Source organism: Phyllostomus discolor, chromosome 15 (genome assembly GCF_004126475.2).
Source record: "Phyllostomus discolor isolate MPI-MPIP mPhyDis1 chromosome 15, mPhyDis1.pri.v3, whole genome shotgun sequence".
Taxonomy (NCBI): Eukaryota; Metazoa; Chordata; class Mammalia; order Chiroptera; family Phyllostomidae; genus Phyllostomus; species Phyllostomus discolor.
The window spans coordinates 20,330,048-20,352,378 of record NC_040917.2 but is presented as its reverse complement, the minus strand read 5'-3'; the positions used below and the strand labels follow the sequence as shown (position 1 = coordinate 20,352,378).

Here is a 22,331-nt window from a genome sequence, read left to right as displayed (position 1 = left end):
TGTCGTTTCTGTGTTCGCCTTCCCCGGCCCACAGGGCACATTTCTGTTTTAGTTTGTATTCTCTCATCCCGAACCATTTATACAAATTGTGTCACTTTTCCTAAAGGAGACACAGAGTCTTCCTCCATTGCCCACACATACTAACCCCCTACTGAGGCGTACAAAATAAGTACATACACGCTCTTCTCGGAGAATGGTGTTTTGAACACGCTAGGTGCTCCGTGCATGCAAAGACCCAGAACACATGTACATTAAACATGGATAGGTTATAGATTAAATATATAAAAACACGGAGTTGTCATAGAGATTACAAAACAGAATTTCTTGGGGTTTGGGAGTCATCCTGGTTGATGGGAAGTTTGAAGAAACAAAACGACAGATGAGATCATCTGAGCCCAACACGTTTTTCCAGAATGAAAACAAAACAGAGCAACAGACCGTGGAATCGGACCTGAAGACGGGAAGAGGGACTAGGGACTGTTTTAAAGCGAAATATGTCTGTACACCGTCATTCAGAGGAGTCTTCTAACTTCCCATCTGGACACTTCCTTAAAGAGCACTGGGAAACCCAGGGCCTGGCAGACTGCTGATCGAAAAACTGATTTGAAAATATACTAAATGCTAAGTAACTGGGTTATCTAGGTAATAGTACACATAATCACGTCTGTATTGAATCTGGTTTGTTCTACGTGAAGCAAGCAATAACTTATACAAGCCATTTCCTACCATGCCCATAATTGATGATGAGCCCTTTCTGTAAATTTTATAAACTTAGGAGATTCTTATTAATAATAAATAAATTAGTAAGTGTGTTACTGCCTATCCTATAAAGGCAAAATACAACACCAGGGCAACCCAGTAATTTCTGGATGCCTGCCTTTCATCCCCTAAGGTGAGTGACCCAACCCCACAAAAAAGGTCAGGACTGAGGGACGAGATATTCGGAGCCCCCACGGGAAGCTCCCTCAATACTTCTAACAATTGTAAGGGCTCTGCTAGGACCCAGGATGATGGCTGAGCCCTGGACTTACTCTGCATCTTATTATACTTCTAATTATGATACCGTTGCAACGCAGGACTCCTAGGTGCCTCTTAAACTTAAGTTTATTCTTTTGTTTAAAAACATCAAGGTAAATAGTGATCAGGATTTGTGAAGGAGCAGGAGAGAGCAAAGAAGAGAAATATTAAGTCCCAGCTAGAGAAGGTGTTGGGCTTTGTAGGTGTTTGTTTATAAACACACAATGTATTTCTCACACCTGTTAAAACGGGCTCACCTGCTGCTAGTGTCTGTCCGGCTCCCGGAGCACTGGCTACACAACCCACTGAGTTGCAGACAGAAACGGTGAAGTTGTAGATTCTGTAGGGTTTCAGGCCACTTACAACATAGGACAATTGCTGGGGGTTGGCTGTGGCCACCACCTGCAAGGCAAAAACAAACAAACAAACAAACAAGTCAGACTGTAGGTAATCAGTGTTAAAAATATAACCCTACCAGTCAAAGTTCCATGAATTCAAACAGAAGGAATTACTGCCAATCACTCTTAGGAAAAGGGATTTTTTTGTGTGTGAAGAGTCTCAACAAGCTAGGGTTTAATTGATAATTGTACAACCACACTGTTTTATGAGGTAATAATCCAGTTCCTGAGTGGATAAACAAGGAAACCGAGTTACTGCCTCATAAAGCAGCGTGGTGATATGGTTATTGTCACCAATGGTAGAGATAAAGATGGTGACATGTCATTGTTAGCACGAAAAGTCCAATTAAAACCATAGGGCTTGGCTGAAACGAACCCAATGCAGTCATGCCCACACGCTATTTGATGGGGTCATACAGAGAGCTGTCACTTTGGCAAATCGACCCCATCATGTTCCATAAAAAAAAAATAAGAAGAAAGAAAGAAAAAAGTAAATGCATTACTGAGCATCCACATGGGGTCAATTCTCAATTATCTTTCTTATGCAAATAAGCGTATGTAGAGTAGATCAAACAGTTATATTTTTTTGAAATATTGTCTTTATCACACAGTTTCAGATAAAAATAGTAGAGCTGAGCAAAGGACACAGAGGGGAACACCCCAGTCCGCAAACAAGCCATGAAATACCCGACAAAGAGGGTCGGTCCCGTCATTAGCCCTGGAACCGATCCAAGCGCCCACATACATTTGCTTGGTCTGCAGCTACAAAGGCCACTGGAAACTGTACCCAGAGAAAAGTCGCTGAAGTGGGGGGTTGACACCAAGCATAAGTAAGTAAAAAAAAAATGATTTCTTCTAAGGAATCCAAAAATCTCTTATAAATACAAATAAATTTTATACTTACGAAAACTGTAAAGGTTAGTAATGTTGGAGTAATTTTCTGGATATTTTCCCCTTAGACATAAAGTAAAACTCAATTTGGAATATTTACATGGGTCTTGACTTGAAAATTCATAACCTCGGTGAGTAGTTCCAGAAAGCAGGGTAATTGGAATATAAATTATATTGTTTACATAACAGTTTTCAGAAATAAAGGTGATTTTAAAGTTTCTAAACTTCTGGGGATAATTTAAAACTGTGGTGCCATTTCACTGCAATTACACTGAGAAATCAGGAAAACAGCAAACACTGAGGTATTAATTCTTTACCTCTCTAATTATAAATGGTTATTAAGGAATTAAAGATATAAACTTTGCTGATTTCCCCATGCAACTTAAATTTTTCTTTAAAAATACAACTTTAAAATGGGTAAAACTTAAGATTTCTATAAAAATTCATCTCATTTAGCACCCCAGTGGAATTAGTGTAGCTCTTTAGAAAAAACATTGTTTTTAGGACAAAGAGTATTAGTGTGCTTCTTATTTAATGTCTGATGCTCGGAGGACAGCATACTCAATGTCTGGGAATGCCGCTCTGACCAAGGTCCTGAGTCGAGTGGGATGCCACAGGCTTTGAGGGCCCCCGCCCCCACCCTATGTGGAAGGGCACTGCTGCAGACTGAGGTTGTGCTGCGAGCAGACCAGCCATTTGGGACATAAAGCCTAGCAGGTCCTATGCTACTAGAGGTGGTGACACAGTGGGAGGAGGTGCTCTGAGACACTTACAGCAGGCCCCCAACCAGAGAGTCACGAGGCAGAGCCCTAGGAGGTGCCGCAAAGGCGTTGTCACTGGGTGGAAACTACACGGCGTTTGCTAGAGCTCCCAGCGTGCTCTGGGGCCTCGGTACAAGCACAGCATCTGCCTAGGGAACATTCAGTGGCCGTGCATCCAAGGCTCCTCCTCGTGAGTTAGGTTCCGTGGGACATGCCACGTCTTAAGGTCAGGTGGACCAGACAGACATTCATCCTAAAATAGAAATTCATCCTAAAGTGGGCACCTGGAAACGGACCTACGCAAAGCCGGAAGCTTGCAACATGTTAAGCAAGTAGAAGTCCAGCCCCCAAGCCTTCGTTCTGGGAGTGGACCTCAGCTAGCACCCGTGACTCCTTGGAGGTCTCTTTAAAGCCAAGAGAGCAGAAAATGGGGTTTGCATCACAAACAGGTTGTCTGAGAATGCGGCTGCTGGTCAAACGTGGGTTATGGCTGCTCTGTGGCCACCCTAGGGATGGCCCTAAAGACCAGCAGTGAGAAGAGACCCTCTCCATGGGCAGGACCTCAGGCAGTGCCCCTGGTCACCCCTTTGAGTGCAAAGGGGAAGATCCCAAGGTCGAATACACCTGGGACATGTGACCGTGGCTTAGCTGTATTAGTCATGGACATCAAAGACAGCAGACTGAAAGATGAGCAACCAGGGAGTCTGGGGAAGGGGAATTTGGGTGGATTAATGGGGGAGGGGGGCGAATGTGAAGTTGTTTTTGCTACATCTGTCCCCTTCAAAGAGCATCTCCCTCAGTAGAGGTGTTAAACAGCCAAGTATGCAGCATGGTCTGTCCTGTTGACAGTGGCCACACTCTGTCACTGGCCACCCTCGTGTTGATCAAATGAGCTAATGGAGAACTTTGGCACAACCAACCGTAGGCTCACACGAGCCTCTCATGTGAGGGCTCTGAGTTTGTTTCTATGCACACGTCTATCAAATGAGTTAGTGCATGCGCACAAGAAAGCTGCAGCAACTGTGAGCAATGATTGTTATTCTCACTACTGCTAGCCGGACGAGGAGTTACTACAGGGTGATTGGTCGACATCTGCCCCAAACCTTGAACATTGTAACCTTGGCTATAAGCTATGATAAATTCCATTCCTCAGATGTTTACTAAGGATACAGAAATATGGAAAATGCACATTTAAAATGTTCTTATCACTGTTGTTTATATTTCTAAAAATTTATACAACATAAATATCAAATTATTGTGCATTGGTTAGAAACATTACTATAGGTACTTAGCTACCAAAAATCAGCCTCTTGCATCATTTTTAAGGATATACACTAAGTGGAAAAAGTAAATTGTATGAAACAAAATCTTACCAGCTTAGTTTTAATATATGCTTGCTTTAGAAAAAAATTAGTTTCATAAATAGAAGAGCTTTGTACATGTCACATTACAACAGGAAACGGATGCCCCACTTAAGCAATGTATAAGGGAGAATCCTGCAGCTGTAATCTGCAAACTTGGGAAATGTCAAATGAAGGCATAATTCAATTCTGAAAATAACAGTACCTGTGAGAACACCCCCGGAGCAGACCGTTGAGGTGGCTGTTCAGAAACCGTGCGGATGTTGTACCTCACCACCTGCCCTCTGACCACGGTGTCGGCCGGCTTCTCCCAGGACACGTTGAGAGACGACGGTGAGAGGGGGAGCACCGCAGGGGGGGCCATGAACACAGGCTCTGTCAGGGACGGTGACACGGCAAAACAATGAGCGCCCACAGGTCTTCCCGACGGACTCCACACATCCATTCAAGTTTCTGGAATTCCCCAGGTTTTACCTAACATTCTGATTTTCAAAAACCAAAGAATATACTGCTGCATAGAAGCACTATTCTTTTTTATGTTATCTGCAAGGATGGCCTCTAATTTCATATCAGCATCAAAGATAGGTTCCATTTACAAAATACAAATTATCTAGTGATTTGTTATAAAGATAACTGGTAGATAATTGGGTGGGAAACCATACGTCTTATAAAGTATTTGAAAAGAAAAGTAACAAAACAGACTGTGTTTCATTCCACAAAGTTCAAAACAACGCATACTGATATATTGGATGTCTTCTATGGAAAAGTATTCACTGGGCCAAACCAATGTACCTGGGAGAATATTACTCTTCAGAACCAAGTAAGTCTAAAATCTTTTAAATAACCCCCAAATATACTTTTTAAGTTTTCAATAAATCTTGACGGAAATGTGCAGGGTGTATCTACACACATACCTTCTCCCCTTGCCATCCTTGAGATCTTAATACAGATTTTAACTGTGCTAACCAAAAGTGTATTATCAAAAGACCTCATCGCACTTTCATTAGCCAGTGACCCATAAGATTATGAGGGTCCGGTGTTGCAGCTTTACCCATTACTTTTCATTTCTGACCTTGATTTTCCCCTTCCAGGATGCCATGGCTCATCACTTGTGCTATCGTGGCGCTGTGATTTGTCCAAGATGGCTGGCAGTCGTTAAGAGGTGCTCCAGCACAATGCACATTTTATTCATGAAATGACCCCCTTGGCCATCAACCTACAGTTACCCTTATCCCCCACAGTCCGAGCAGGTCCAAGTTCAATCAGGACTTATGTTTCTGCGGACAGCCACAAATTCAAGGCATCATGACAGTGTATTTTTAATTGCATTAGAGACTCACAAAATTTGAAGTGTGTGTGTAAAGAGTAAGGTGGAGAATTTAAAATACCTCATTGGCCTTGGTAAAGATAGCTTTGAAAAATTAAAAACTTTCACTCTTCTTTCTTTCCAAATTGCCAACTGCTTATATGAGCACACTTGTGAATTACAGATTTTGATAACCAGGAGCCTGTCATTCGGTACAATCTTGTGGCTAAACTACATGTTTTGGAAGGAAAAATAAAAACAAAACCCGAATTGTGACGTTGGTAACAGGTACAGCCCTGGGCATGAGCTGTGCTCTCTGAACACGAACGGTGCTGAATTTGGAGCAAGATGAGAGGACGCATGGCCAACCCCCTGCAGGACTGGACGTCAGTTGCTGTTTTGCAAACATTCTTCCAAGACTAGAACTGTAGTTAAGTGATTGCCCCCGCTTGAAGAATAGCTAACGCATTTTCCCCATGAAACCTACTGCAAGTCCTTCATGACCTGAAGTTATGTATGGAACCAACGGACATACTAACGGTTCCCTTGCCATATGCAAGTATATAATTCTTACTTGAGTGCTGTTCACTTTAATCTGAGACAGTATTTTTCCACAGGAGTTTTAAAAGTAAAACTTAAAGCTTGACCTTTACCCGATTCTCCGGTTCTTTCCGAGGTCCAGGCCGAGGACACGCTGCCAACCATGTTCACGGCCAAGACTCTGAACTCATACTGGGTGTACGGCTCCAGGCCGGTGATGGTTGCGGATGCCTGAGGAGCTGTCAGCGCGTGTTCATCGGCTGATTCTGCAAATGGGCGCGGACTGAGCCAGCAGCTGCTCTCGAAAACCCGCCTTTCCGCTGACACGGTCTCCCCATTAGCTCTCAATCTTCTCATGTAGAGTTCGTATCTTATAATTATTCCTGGGAGAGGGAAACAGTAAACCAAGAGGACTCATCAGCAGACAGAGGGTTTGGGGGGTGGGATGGGGTTAAGTCAGGTAAAGAGTGTTGGGTTTTCATTATTCTCCTGATTAAATCACTTCTCCATTTTCTCAGTGATACAGACTGTAGGTACTGCCAAAAAAAACAACAACAAACTGCTGGATAGATGAATGTCTGAAATGCTACTAAATGTATATGCGTGTGAAAGACCAACTGGGAACATTCACAACACAAAATAACTCTAATTTATGGTAGGTAAACTCAGAATTTTTTTCCAGGATGAGTGGTCATAATTTCTACCAAGAAGAGCTGTTTCTCTATGGGAATTTTATCAGCGTACTTCCAGTTTGTACATTTTCATATGGGGGTTTTCATTGGTAAGCCCTGTTTCTATAAATATTGAAATATTATAGTTAATTTCTTCTCGGTTTTATCAAGTAATTTAAAAAGTCTAAGATAAAAGGTTTTGCCATAATACGTACATGATATTAAACTACTAGAAATCTGCGAATGCACATCTGGCCTATGTAACTGGGTTCAATCACAGGAATTGACTTAATGGAATCAGCTAGCCTATATACATATTTTTTATATTATTTTATACACTTTTCTTGCCTAAAAGAGAAAATTTACTGCTTATGGGTGCCCTAACTTTGTGACACAGTCAAATATAATGCATTCCGTGAGTGAGTTTTAAATTAGAAACATAATTTGTGTTGTGGCAGATGTCATTAAGAGCAAAGATAATATTAGCCTTTTAAGGGGCAATTTAAATGAGTGGAATTTGTTATTAGATTAAAGAAATACGTTCGTTCTACTAACCAGGACAAATAGTACCTCATATTTTTAGAAATCGTTTCTCAAGTATGACATCCCACAGTTACAAAAAATGCCCACAATTGCCAGGCTCTGTTGCACAATTCCAAATTTCTTAGGTTCTCATCTGTGTATCGCCCAAGAGGGTAAACTGTGGGCCTTGGGTTCCTACCATTTGGTTGCCCCGGCGGAGCCCAGTCTACGTGAAGCTCTGTGGGACTGATCTTCCGCACCCGGGGTGGGCCCAGCCCTGCAGGCGGCGCCTGGGCTGTGGTCACCGTTACGGGTGAGCTGTGCAAACAGCCCCCTTGAGTACATGCCTGCACAGAAAAGTGGTACTTCGTGAATGGGACCAGGTTCTGGATGGTTGCTGAGGTCTCATGACCTTCATGGGGAACGCACGGCCGGACGTCATCTAAAGGGGTGCAGGACAGAATGTACTTCTCTATGGGCCCAGAACGATTTGAGGGTGCTGTCCAGGTGAGTGTCACAGAGTTGGGGCCGACAGGAATGTCGTAAGTCAAGTTCAGGTGTCCCTCTGGGACCCCCGGGGTTGTCCTGTAGGTCACCGCTGCACTCCATGTCGAGCTGTGCACGTTGGTAGCCTTGACGGAATAGGAATAGGAGGTATACGGTGACAGGCCAGTGTCTAAGAAGTCCTGGATACCTGGGGTTAAAGGAAAAAAAATAAGAAGAAAATAGTTACATTCCACAAATTGGTAAGAAATCATGTCTACTTGCTTTCCCATGATATGACTTAACTACATAAACCACAACAACCCCCTTGTTATGAACACCCAGCATATTTAAGTGCTTACAGAAGAAGAGTTAGGCATCCATGTCTGGTTTTAATCCACAGGGATTCTAGCTTCCTGAATGGCAGAGATGCTGTCTTGGGAGTCAGGGAGCCTGCCATGAGACCTCCTGTGGCTGGGGCAAGATGACCCTGCAGCCTTGGGAGGCCCACAGGCTGGTTGAAGGACATGGGAGACAAATCTCAGGGAGTCCCTGGAAATATAAGGAGCTCAGGGGAGCCCGGGGTAGTGGCGAGTTCACAAGGACCTAACCAAGCTGGAAATGTGTGTGTTCACCACCTTCATGGATCCAACGTTGGTGCTGTGAGTGTGTCTGCGGTGGAGACCAGCCAGCACCCTCTGAAAGGTGCAGAGAAGCAAAAGCCAGAGGGAAACTGTCCCTCCCCTAGTACCACCATGCTAGTTGAGAGAAGGAAATAGTTGACGACTAAACGCAGGAGCGAATGCCATCAGTGAAATGTTTGTATCTTCCCCAAGTTCATGTGCTAGACACCTAATGACCAAGGTGGGAATGTTAAGAGATGGGCCTTTGGGGCGTGATTAGGTTAAGAGGGTGAACCCCTGAATGAGATCAGTGCCCCGATAAACGGGGTCCCACAAGGGCCTTTCCTGTCATCGATCACACGAGGACCAGGTAGAACTCGGCAGTCTGCAACCCAGAACAGGACCTCCACTAGACCCTGACCATGCCGGTACCCTGACCTTGGCCTCCAGAGCTTAAAGGAATACATTTCTGGTGTTTATAAGCCACTCACACTGTGGTATTTGTTAAATAGTAGCCTGGCTGGGCTAAGGCAGTGAACATTTGAGCGAAGGGTAATTCTCCCATTCTTTATGTGTGTCATTGCAGAGTCTGCAGGAAAATATGTTGAGTGTTGCACTAGAGTCCGAGTCGGACACAGAAGCCACAGGGTAACTGGTTTCCTTCTCCATCCCCCGTCTCGATAATGAGAACTGTCCTTCTCACCCTTGTATTTCTAGTGGCTCAGACACTTCCTGGTCTGGCGTAAGCACTGAATAAAAGTGTATTGAATGAATAAGTGGACGAATGAATAATTTTCCATATACAATTTATTTTTCCAGGCAATAATATTCACAGCCTTCTAAAAACAACTCTTTCTTTATCCCATCTCTTGTTTTCTCCCTTATCCCCTCTCTGTATTTCCTATGTGTGTTTCCCAGAAGAACCACCTTGTCACTTGCTGCGTTGGTCCTTCTCTGCGGTATGGAATAATAAATTATAATGATATTAAAGGTAGAAATGAAGACCTCACTTTCACGAAGATATACATCACTGTCTGGAACTCCACACTTAAACTACATCACTGTCAAAGTAGTCATCCAGGTTCCCTGTGGGAGCGTTTCCCACGAGTTCCATCTGAGGACCATCTCCCTGCTCATGATATTCCAGATAAGGACTGGCTTCACTGATTGTGCATTTGGGGCGGGGGGTGGGGGGGAGCGAAATCAAGGCACACTCTGATCAGTCCACCGATTCTTCTCTTGTCTTCCTGCAGCAGAGACGGCATATCCTCCAGCCTGGCTTTTGTTGTAATACAGATCATTTTTTATTTTAAGTTTCCATCTCCCTGATTCTCATGCCTAGGTCTCCTTCGGTTTTAAACTCAAGTAGAAAAAAATAACGTGAGGTGCAGGCCACCCCTAAAGTGTCAATACTACTAAAAGAGGGCAGTGCCCTACCCTAGCTGTTCTGGTCACACCTGTAACAGGAAACACCTCCGTGCAACCCAGACGGGGGCTGCACAGGAGACAACACCAGGTGCTAGCTAGGTATAATTCCCAATACACTAACTTGACTTCACCTGTCTCTTCTACTTATGAGAGCTTATGAGCATGCACAGGAGTGAAATTTTATTTAGAAAAACCATCAACTATACCTTATTTTTTAAATGTTAATCCAGAAACTTTAGAACCACTCCACCATTATCAGCATGCTATTACTAATAGCCAATAATCTGCAAGGTCTAGAAGTGATAATGGACCAGTGGTCATGACCTCAGGTTGGGAACTACTGCCCTGCAGAATCCCAGAGTGCACTAGGCCAGCCAGGAAAAGTTTTTATTCTGACAAGGAATTCTATAATAGTCTCAACCATATGATCAAACTTGCTTGGATGTCAACACTATTAATTTTCTTTGAAAAGTTCAATGACTCCCTACCTATAATTCCAAATAAATGCCTTTATTTAACCCAAAGCTTTATGTTCATCTGACTGAATACAAGGACTGTTTTCTTTTCATATTACACATTACCCACACACTGGAAATAGAGTAATAAACACGAAGATATTATTGAAAATGATGCAAAGTTCTGACAGCATGAACCAATTGTTCTTACTGTTCAAAGGCCATCATGCAGATAATTTTCACATCATTAATTATAGTGACTGTCAAAAAAATGCCAGAAGTAGCATTTTTAATGAAAAATAAGGTTTTAGGAAATAATACCTTGTATAATAGGATTATATAAATGCCTGATTAGTGAATGAGCATGCATTTATTATGTAAGAAACTGTTGTTTGGATTCTGTAATAGTGCAATAAGGGAAAAGAGCCAGACTTTAGTACTCTCATGTACTGCTCTATGAAACAGACCCCGGTATGTTCCTGTGGGCAGCGAGCCTCTGGCCTGAGAGCGCATAAGGAAGGTTTAGTGTCATTACTGCATTAAGTTGGATGGAAAATAGGGAGACTCTAATTTGCCACTTCAGACATAGTTCAAGCAGTGGCACTGTCATCATCGAAATCACTTCGATATTTTTATAACTTGCTCTTCCCCTATCATGAAAGTTTAAGTTTCAGGACACCTGGATCATGCTGATATTTGGAAGAAAAGGAACACTCTGGTAGCAGGTTTTCCGGGTGCTTTGCCAATGTGGCAGATGCAGACAGATGTTCATTTCCCCTGCAATCTGCATGGGAAGTTCAGGGTTTCCATTAACTTCCAAGAAGACTTGGAGCACTGAAGAGACATTTAGAGTTAGCAGAAAGTGCCGGACATTATAATAAAGGTACAAGTCACTCAGAATGAGGTGTGATGTGGAACCTGTGATAATACATACAAAATCAAACTGCATGTTATGCAGAAGTTTTAAAGCCCATCAATATGCTAAAAGAAGGCATCCTTCTAATATCCTGAGGAAGGTTATGGGAATTTAGTATTTCTTCCCAGCTTTGTATACTTTTATAATGAATTAAACATGTGAAACTAGTTTGGAAAATCGGGCCTTAAACAAAAAGAACAGCACGGAACCATGAATTGGCATCGCTGTTCCCGTATTTCTTAAATGAGTGTCTTAAACTGTCTCGTAGCCGAACATGACAACAGGCGAACAGCAGACAAGACAGAGCCGGAAGGAAGGAGAATTTTCTGTTTTTTCATTGTGTCTTTGGGGAAACCCTATCCAAAACACGAGTAAATACATTTTTAACAATGTGTCTCAACAGCTTGAGTTCTATAAGCTCCTCTCAAATCTTCGTAAACGTGACAGGCTCCAGGAGAGGGCTCGTGTCTGTTCGCACACTTCCTCCCGCGATTTAAGGCCATGCTGCGTGCCATCTATGCTCACCCTGAGAATTTTAGGCGCTGAATTCACACAATAGAAATATTTGGTAAATTTCCGGCAATCCTTACACCAGAGAAAACTACAGATTAGTTTTTGTAAGCCTTAATTTCATATATTTTTCAATTACAATATAATTCGTAGATTATTTTTAATACCACTTAATTACCTTAAACAATACATCGTAAACATTTTCCACTCATTAATGTAAACTGGGATACAAGGCAGCCATCTCCTATAATTCACTTCATGATGTATCAGGATTTTATCACTCCAGTTACCGTAATTTATTGAAAAGTTTTTGAATGTCTGAATTTTTCCAATATCCTGTTATTACATACAGGGTAGGTTTGAATCTATTTTTGTGTCCATCGATGATGATTCATTTAAGATATTTCCAAACTTAAATTTGCTGAGTCAAATGGTACACAAAAGGGGAAGTTTTTTCCATGAGTTTTAACAATTTATCCTGTGGGAAAGTTTGTATTGCTGAACCCACACAGACATGCCTGCGGTTTAGGTCAGTCCCAGCTGCTTCTCATCCTCATCAGCGCTGGACGGGTGTGTTTCTTTTCATCTTTAAGAATTTAATAAGCATTAAGGGCATATCAAATCAGAAGCATCTCATTTATTGCATCTCTTTGCCTACTAGTGAGGCTGATAATGCATGATCCTGGGTCAGAAGAAAAAAAAATAACACTTCCAATAATGGGACAATTGACAAAAATTTAACATGAATTATACATTAGACAAGAGTATTATGTCTTTGTTAAGTTCCCTGAATTTGACCACTGCTCTGTGATTATACGAGAGAATTTCCTTGTTCTTAGGAAATTTGGGCTAAAATATTGGGGGGTTAAGTGTCATGGTGTCTTTAATCAACTCTCGAATGGTTCAGGACCAATAATCACAATGACGACAGCAATAAAGCAACTGTGTGATCTCGGTGGAAGGTACAAGAGAGTTTTTACAACTGTTCTGTGGGTTTGAATTGAAAAAAAAAAACAAAAATAAGTAAAATGAAAAAATCGCTTCAAATTAAAAAAAATAGAGATTCGTAATTCTCTCTCTGCTTGAAACACTGTGTGCTAGGCAGAGGAAACCACAACATCCATCCTCCATGTCAAAGACCTTAACTAATGTATCAATTCCCAGAATATTATATCTTTCCATCCCCCAATCTTTACACTCACTGTATGGGTATTGATCTTCAGTTGTGTAGATATCAGAATCATCCCTGAATAAACTGTAAGTAAGCCGGTGGGCATTGGGAGAATCAGGTGGGCTCCAGGAGAGATTGATAGCAGAAGAACTTTGAACTCGTCCTCTGGGAGGGGGTTGCTGGGACGGAGCTAAATTACAATGGAGAGAGCGTTTATTAGCAAAGGCAATCAATAAGCACACAAGTAAAGTGAAGTAAGATATCCAGCAAAGAGGTCTTTCTGATTCGCGATTACTTTATCAAGGAGACATGCGGTTGACCGAGACATTAATAAACGAAGGGTATATATCATGAATTACTTAAATAAAGCTTTTTATCAGTAAGCATATAACAAATTTGTAGTTGTGTTGGGGGGGAACCCACAAAGTTTACATTCAGCACTCCTTTGTCCTTTTTTTTTTCCTTGTGAGTAACTATTCAAGGAAGCAAAGCACTTCTTTTCTCTTTAATTAATTTAAATTTTGACATAAATAAGATCCACTGACACTTGAAATTTACGTAGCATGATGTTGGCGTTTCTGAAAGGAAGTTTTCCGTTGCATTAAGCACAATACCTCCTCTTGCTTCACAGAGCACAGTGTAAAAAAGGATAATAGTTGGTCATACAAATAGCTGTGGATGTTATGAATGCTAAATAGTCCAAATATTAGCAAAAGACAATTTGAATGCAAAGTGTGAACGCAGCAGCCCCTGTCAGAGGCTCCATGATGGTTACAGATAATACGGTTGCTTCTTTCAGGTGCACGAGAGCATCCGTTTCACTACCCGAGGGATACCTTGAGTAGACCGTGAAAACACTGTCTCCTATCCCTGTATATTTTCCTTAGTTTCCCTGTTTTTGAGAGTAAGCCTGCATTTTTTTTTTTTGCTATAAGCATGAGGCAGAAAAAGAATGTCTATTTTTTAAGGACACGACACCACATTTATTCACTCTCCTCTGGTGTCACACGCGCATTATCCTCCGTCTGCTGAGAGAGCCACAGCCCAATCACACTTCCTCGTTAAATGAGATGTTGAAGACACAGGTTGCTGTGCTGTCTTATTTCTTTTTGTTCTTCTTTTTTAAAGATTTTATTTATTTATTTATTTTTTTTAGAGAGGGAAGGGAGGGAAAGAGAGAAAGAAACATCAATGTGCGGTTGCTGGGGGTCATGGCTTGCAACCCAGGCATGTGCCCTGACTGGGAATCGAACCTGAGACACTTTGGTTCGCAGCCCGCACTCAATCCACTGAGCTACTCCAGCCAGGGCTATCTTATTTCTTAAAACCATTCATCTCTTTAAGGAAAATTTAAAAGACATGTACAGAAACAAACCAATCAAATAATTATCAATATTTTTATATGAACTGTCTGCAATCATGAGGCGATGGGGATATAGGAGAAAAGAGAAAGCACATGCAAATTAAGTGATTTCATAAAGAACTTAATAGAGACGCTATTTTCAAGAGGGAGGGCTGCATATGAAGACAGGGAGCAGCATCCTACAGTATGGTAACAGCCGAGGTCTTCGACTATTTATGTCAGGGGTCCTCAAGACCGCCTCCAGGGATCTGGACTCACAGAAGTGACTCATCCTATAGCCCCACTCATGGCTAATCTTTATTCCAGCGAAAGGAGACAGTGCAATTAACAAAGGGAAAGGCACATGGGTGAGTTCCAGGGAAGGCAGCCACTTCCAGGCACACAGGATCTGCTTAATTCCCCCAGCAATGTGTCGTGTGAGCGCCTGCCAAGTGTTTCCAGCCGGGGAGTTCATTAGAGACTCGGCGCCCCGGGTTTGTGTGGGGGCTGCTCCTACAGACAGATGCCCAGAAAGATAGCACATGTTAGGCATAAACTTTTGGTTGGATAAAATGTAAGGGACAAGGAGCCACTCTTACTAGTTTGGAGGGATGGTGGGAACCCTCACGAAACCCAGGTTCCCAGAAGCCAGTCAAAGCCAAATTTGTAAGCAGGTCTTTCTAAAGATCGGCAGCCAGGCTTGCTCTGTGGACTTCGTTCCACACACTCTCCCTAGCCTGAGGGGGCTCAGCACCGAGGGGCACGTGTGAAGATCACAGGGCAGGGGTTGGGGCCACTCAGACTGAGAGGCCGCCAGTCCCAGGCCACTCCTACACTGGGACGAGGAGCTGGGTGTTAAGTCTTCTGACTTCCCTTTCCAACAGCCCTCCAGATGATGGGCAGGTTCCCATGAGTAGCTGCAGCCAGCTGCAAGTCAGAAGGCAAGAGAGCGTGCTGGTGCTGGTGCTGGCCTCACGCACTCTTGGGAGACACAACAGGCTAGGGAAGTACGGCGTGGTCACGTGAAGTCATCCTGCTCACCAGGTAAAGACTTCCAGCTCGGAGCTACTACTGACTTTTCTGTATTCGTGAGTGATGCACTCCACTGTAAAGACATGATGTAATCTAACAGTAACATTTCATGAAAGCGTTTCAAGAGCACTGACTTTGAAATACACAAAGCTTCATATATTATTCATATGCTTCCTCAAGACAGTGTCCCTAACCCTGTGGTAGATAATACTGACGTCATAGTTTCAAAGAAAAATGTTCAAACTAGATACACTCTCACTCTTCCCCTTCACATCTCTTCTTCTTTAGAATTTGCATTGTTATATTAAAAGTCTAACTCTCCATATGCCTATTTAGATAAAGGACAAGTGTCATAACAATCTCAAAATGACAATGGAAAGAGAATTATTTCCAAACACTTTATATTTTTGAATGTGTGGATTTGCCATAATTGACATGGCCACTTTGGCTGAACGCTGACAGGACCTTTGATCTTGCAGTGAATTTTAATTTAGGGCTTTAAATCCCGTTGTCCTTGGTGGGACCACAAAGATCGTGTCCCATCTGTAGCATGGAGAGCCTTGCCCTCCCTTGCAATTTAATACTTTTTTAGTGATTATGAATGACTGCATCTAAAGCTCTGCATGTGATCAGGAATTCAGCAGGTTTCAGGGTTCAAGCCATCGAAACTGGCCTTCAAGCTAGTTCTGAAGACAGTGAAAAACCTGTAGGATGACCGAAAGGCAGGGAGATGGTTCAGTCCCGTGTCAAAGGGTATTCAGAATGATTTGCATTGCGTGAAAATTTCACTGGCCACAAACCCAGGCACCAACACACACACACAGGCTCTGTGAGACCTTTGAAGGTGACAACTTGTTAGGACGGGCTCACAGTCTTGTCCAGGTCGACAGTAGGAGTGAACAGTGCCTACTCAGCACCTACAGAAGTACGTTCACGGACCTGAAGGGTCAGGCGCCCTGATGCCACTCGAACATCACATGACATCCTGGGCAAGGGTTAACCTGAGTTCCCCTTCATGGGCTGAGAGTGGACTTCTGAGAAAACGATCATGTATTCATTCACCACAATCGCCAGCAATGGTCTTTGGGTATGGCCGGCTCCCATGTAAGGAAGGAAGCACGTATAATATTGTGTGGCCGCGTCCATCTGTCTAGGAGCCATGAGCTTCCGTCTCGGACTGGGCCCTTCGGTAGTTGCATGTCTGCAGTCAAACTCCGAACAGACCCCCTGAGCTTCTCCCCATTTTGTAGGAAGTGGATGGCAACGCCGACCCCGCGGGGTTGTGACGAGGATAAAATGAGTGTGTGTGCACGAATGTGTGTCCGTCTGTCTCACAAAAGGCTGCCAGTACTGTGCCTGTGACACAGGCATCTACCGTATTTTTTGAACCATAAGACACACCTAGGTTTTAGAGGAGGAAAATAGGAAAAAAAAATTTTGCAGCAAAAAAATGTGGAAAAATATTTAATAACATAAATAACATAATATTTCGCTAATGTAAATGTAAACAGAACTCAACCGCAGCATTAATAACCATTATTCCTCCCAAATCTGGTGGTGGGGGGGCAGTGTGTCTTATAGTCCAAAAAATACGGTAGATTCCCTCTATCTTTTACTTTGCTATCCCTAAGAGGCTATCTTTGTCCACACTGCCCAGGCGGATGACCACTCAGTCCACATCCAGTGCAGCAGGAAAGCAAAGAGGAGGGACAGAGGGCACGCCCTGCACCCAGGAACCCCACATGTCACCGTCACCCTCCCCATCCCATCTGGGAGACTGGGGACCTTGGCTAACCGTAGGACGAGAGACCATGTACCCAGCCCGACGTTCTGTCACCATAAATCAGTGGATGATGGGAACTGAGAACAACCCAATGGTGCCTGCCGTAGATGAGATGAAAAAACTACACAATAGCTAGAAAATTATGAGATATTTAAAAAATAAAAAGAGACTAGGGCACTCCTAGTTAAACCAGAACAAAGAGCATAGTGATAGAAAACTGGACAAATCATCCAAATAAGTCTTTCTGGGAGCTCTAACGCACTCACAGGCAGACAATAAATGGAGAATTAAATGGAGAATATTGATTCTTAACAAACTGATAGAGCGTTGAGGAGAGACCACAAGCGTCTGTGGCCTTTTCGCTCCGTAGCCAAGTCTGTTCGTCTCAGCAGAGGAGGGCTGGCTAAAAAAATACCAGCACCTTTGGCACCACGGGGCACTGACGACTTTGTCTGGGGGTGGGGACGACAGCTCAGGGCTGTGCCGTCTCAGAAGGGCAGGCTCGTTTAGGGACAGTGAGGAAAACCCACAGATCCGCCACCTGGAGGACGCGCTCCCCGCGGGTCTAAGGAGTGAGCTAGCCAGGGCATAAGGCAGGAGATTCTGGGCAAGGGAACGCCACTGAAGTTTGAGACCAGCTCCCTACAGCTCCTGGCCAGTGAAGGAACTGTGGGTGCACGAGGAAGAACCCAGAAAGTCTGGGAAGAGGTGCAGGCCAAGGGCAAGCTGAGAACTAGCTATAACCCTGAATGCATTTCCAATCCATGCACGTGGACTGGCAGAAGCTGTGTGGTCCGAAAGTGTACGAGCACAACAAACATTGATCATATCAGTAGTTGCTTCAGACACAAGAATGACCTCCTAGGCAGCCAGGCTATAAGTAAGCATTAAATTTTTTTTAAAAAAGCTGATTACAGACATCAGCAGCTGTATGCTATAGTGGAGAAAGTTTTCCACCACTTAAGTCTATGCAAATTGCAAAAAAAAATCTAACAACTTAAGTGTTTTGAACGTAAAATTGCAACACACTCAAAGAAACTGTGAACCGTACTCATAAAAAAAAAAGGCAATCAATAGAAACAGGCTCTTGAGTACAGCAAACAAACAGTAAACTTGAAGATAAAGCCAGAGATAGAACTGAAAGATACAGCAATCGGACTTATTCAATTTAAAGGAAAGAGGGAGAAAAAGACGGAACAAAAAGGAACAGAGCCTGGGGACCTATGAGAAAACTGAGGACTACCATGCACCAACATGAGTAATGGGATCCCCAAAAGGAAAAGGAAAGGGGTGGAGAGTAAAACTCCGGTTGCCAGGATCTGGGAATGGGGGGATTACCATTTAAGGGGCACCGAGTTCCAGTTTCACAAGAAGAAACGAGTCATGGAGGTGGATGATAATGATCATTGCACAACACTATGAATGCATTTAGTATTGCTGCCCTGTGCAGTTAAAAATGGTCCATATGGTAAGTTTCATTGTGGCTATGTTACCAAAATAAAAATATTTCTTTTCAAAAAAAGGAGAGCTATAAGAGCCTCTTTGATAAGTAGGGATAAAGAAAAAATGTGAATGATAAAAGGATGGACAGATAAGCAAGGATAAACATAAAAGTGAGTAGAGACTAGAGTATCAGGAAGACTTAAACACAAATGATTCATAAATAATTAAAACATATGTAATATATAATTAAGTAATAACTATATATGTGCATATATACATATATAAATATGAATGTGTTGAGTTTACAGCCAGAGGTTTAAGGCAAGCTGGAATTTACCTAGACAAGAGCGCAGGAAGCAGAGCTATTAAATACCTGTTTTCCTTCTGTTCCTCCCATCAAAGGGAATGACTATCATTCTGAAAGCATGAAACAAACATTCACAGGAAAGAAGTAAATCACACAACAAGAAAGCATATTATCAGAGAGGCCCTAACTACTTTATGTGAAATCAAATCAATTCTCCTGCACTCTGAAAATTACATCTTAGGATTCTTATCCCAAATCCCCATCATAAAAAAAAAAAAAGAAATCACAGATGCTATTGCTAAACTGTTGTCAGTGGTCTCTAAGGAAATGGAAAAGATAATAGTTATAATCCCCCGGTATCCCGACTGTATAGAAAAGCACCATGAAACATTCTAATTCTCGAGGAAAAGGCATTCTTGACATCCGTTGGAGGGAGAGGAAGCAGGAGCCCGAGGTAGTTCACACTTTCAACAATAGATAGCACTACGTTCCTTCCAATAGCACGGCGTCTCTGTGAGGCTGGTTGCTCCGGTGGTTGCTAGGGTAAAAATCAAGGACCACGGGCGCATCAGAGAGGAGCAGGAAAGAAAGCAGGCTCCCCTCAGAGGAGTCCCACAGTGGGTGCTTTCCCGAGCCCCCCTCCCCATGTTTCAAGCTCCTGTGAAGGTGGGGATCCTGTCTAATTTTTTTTAATGAATTACCTCTGCTGAGCCTGAGCTTCTAACTTCGCACTGTGTTCTGTAAGTTTTCTAAAACGCAAACCTAAAACAGCAGCAACGACAACCGCAGGTGGCTGAAGGAAGGTGCTCAGCACTGTAGGTCATGATGTTAAAGAGACACATCGAAATGGTTACGTCCAGGAAAGAACAATTAGAAATATGAAAGCTTTTAAAGGTATTAACAACTGGAAGGCTGTGAAGGGACGGAGAAAGGGTAGCCCAGAGAAGAGAAGAGTTCATGCCAGGTGTCCACCACGACTAAGAAACGTCAGCCAGGCGCCCAGCGACCGGGTTATCTGGTCCCGCCTGAAGTGCAATTCCTCAACCGTGTCTCAGAAACAACAATAGGTAGCAAAAGTGGAGCTGAGGGCAATATGTTCACACAAAATTCGTGCAGATCCGATCAAAAGCCACGGAGATCGGGTAGGTTGTATGTAAGACTGCCACAGTTCCATGTAAATGATGATGTACAGCTGACATCCAAAGCGATTTCCGTTGCACAAAAATCAATGAGCTCTAGTGCTAATCAATGAATAACCAATATTAATTAAATGCTGGAGGAAAGCCAGCGTTGTGTTTAGACTGTATTTATACATGGGGTAAGGATCGTCCTTTCTCAAAAATAGCATAAACTTGTACAGTTTTACTTAGACCAAAATCCAGAAGTTCCAGTGAGACACAGGATAGTAAAGATACGACGGCACACAAGCGCAAAATGTAAATACATCTTAATTACTAGCTCTCCTCCCCCTTCGCTCCCTCGATATCCAGGGCAGTTGCCAGGGTGCCCAACGCCCGTTACCTACGGCTGCCTTCCTCAAACACAGAGAGCCCGGTACCCGGCCTGCTGGCTTAGGGCGCTTTGTCCCGAGCGGCGGCATTTCCTAGCATCGTGATGCCTGAGTGGCTCAGGACACCCCGAGGAGAAGACGCATCATGGCACAACACATTGCAGAAGGGTCCTCACCGCATGTTTTCAGCATGCATTTCTTAGGAATTCTGAAAGAAGGCAAGGGCATACGGTCTTGAAGTAAATATTTAAAAAATCAGCAGTAGGTTTTAAATGGCAGGACTGCGGGCGACCCGGGGGAATCCGTTCAAGAAAGTGGGAAGGGGTGTTGGGAAGTCGAAAGATACTCAGATGCAATTTTTGGTTTTTGAGAGTTAAAATGAGAAACATGGGCGAAGGTTAAACAACTAACGCTAGTGAAAGTAGGAAGAGAAGAATATTGACATACAGGAGTTAGTAATATGCCACGGTAAATAATAATGATCGCTATGATATCAATAAACAACTACTAGTAGCGCTGTGCCCACAAAATGTGTGGGATGGAAGGGCAGGCGACTCCTAATGAAGTACAAGTCTTCCACTTGCTAGAGAAAATCATCCAGAAACAGTGTTGTGTGGTGGCGTGACCCACCATTTGGCTCACCCAGTGACGTCCTGATTTTTACACAGGAAGTCCCTCAGTTTGGGGTGAAGTGGGACTTCGGTCACCTTCCTAGTGACACAAAAAACCCTTGCACATACCTTGCAATGTTATCGTAGTGCCATTTTCCATGACTTAATCAAGAGGAAAGAATACCAGTGTCATTTAGTGTGATTTTTGTTTTATTTCTCCCCTGATGGGTCCACACTGTACCTAGCCTTCCTGAGGGGTTCCCCACGGAGAGGAGAACGGCAGGTCCCCTCCTCTGTGGGACGTCCTGCAGGGGCCAGCACGGGGCCGGCCGGGCACTCACCCTTGCTGCAGCCCCAGGGGTTGCTGCCGTCCAAGTGGCTCGCGCCGGAAACACAGGCGTCGCACTTGGAGCCGGTGACAAATCGTTTACAGAAACACTGGCCCGTGACCAAGTGACAGGTCTCATTCAAAGCTCCTGAGAGATGACAATTGCAAGGCTGACATCTGAAAACAAGAGAAATAAGCCATCCAAGAGAGTCACGCTTTGGTTAATAATTCATAGCATAAGTCACATGCATCTACCGATAACAATGTGGGATGAGATGTTTTAGCCAACGTGCTGAAAATGATTCTTGAATTAAACAAACATAAAATAAAAAACAGAAAAATATATATTTATCAAAATGCTGCTTATGATAAAACCTCTATGAAGCCTTCTCCTCGTAAACTGAGAGCCCTCCCAAAACCTCTTTGCTTTTTTACGTGACACAATACACCTTATGGATTATTTTGAATTTTGCTTTCTCACAAAAAACAGTTTTCGTGACAGCTAAAATTTAAGATTAGGCATCCCCAAAATTATCTTTTCAAGTAACTATCAAGTGATGAGATAGAAAGTGGGTATAATAATCACTGTTTTCCCTAAAAATCTTGAAATTCTATATTTAGTTTTATAAAGACTAACTTTCACTAAGAAAACAGTTTAGGGAAGGCATATGCCAATCCTGACGATGCCTGGATAGATGTTCTATTGCCTTGTTTACTTTGTGCCCTAAACTCACTTATCCAGAATGGTTGGAGAACAGACAGTACAACCAATGAAAAGAAGCTAATGCTCTAAATCTAATGGGAAAACTTCACTTCAACTCCTATTCCTTAGACCCAAAGTTGCTCCTCAAAAAATTACTATTCTGGCATTTTGCTGATAGACACTAAAACCTGTTTCTCCAAACTCTTCACTTGTGACAAT

The 22,331-nt window shown here is 43.0% G+C and overlaps 1 protein-coding gene across 1 annotated transcript in view; it reads right to left on the bottom strand.

Annotated features, from left to right (window-relative positions):
- USH2A (usherin) overlaps window positions 1–22,331 on the bottom strand; it is a 511,215-nt gene that overhangs the window by 368,074 nt on the left and 120,810 nt on the right. The window contains exons 15-20 of the mRNA XM_028531335.2: window positions 21,423–21,586; window positions 13,085–13,243; window positions 7,667–8,161; window positions 6,388–6,657; window positions 4,634–4,803; window positions 1,275–1,419 (exon numbers count right to left, since the gene is read on the bottom strand). Coding sequence (XP_028387136.2) covers window positions 1,275–1,419; window positions 4,634–4,803; window positions 6,388–6,657; window positions 7,667–8,161; window positions 13,085–13,243; window positions 21,423–21,586 — 1,403 coding nt within the window. The remainder of the gene's footprint in view (window positions 1–1,274; window positions 1,420–4,633; window positions 4,804–6,387; window positions 6,658–7,666; window positions 8,162–13,084; window positions 13,244–21,422; window positions 21,587–22,331) is intronic.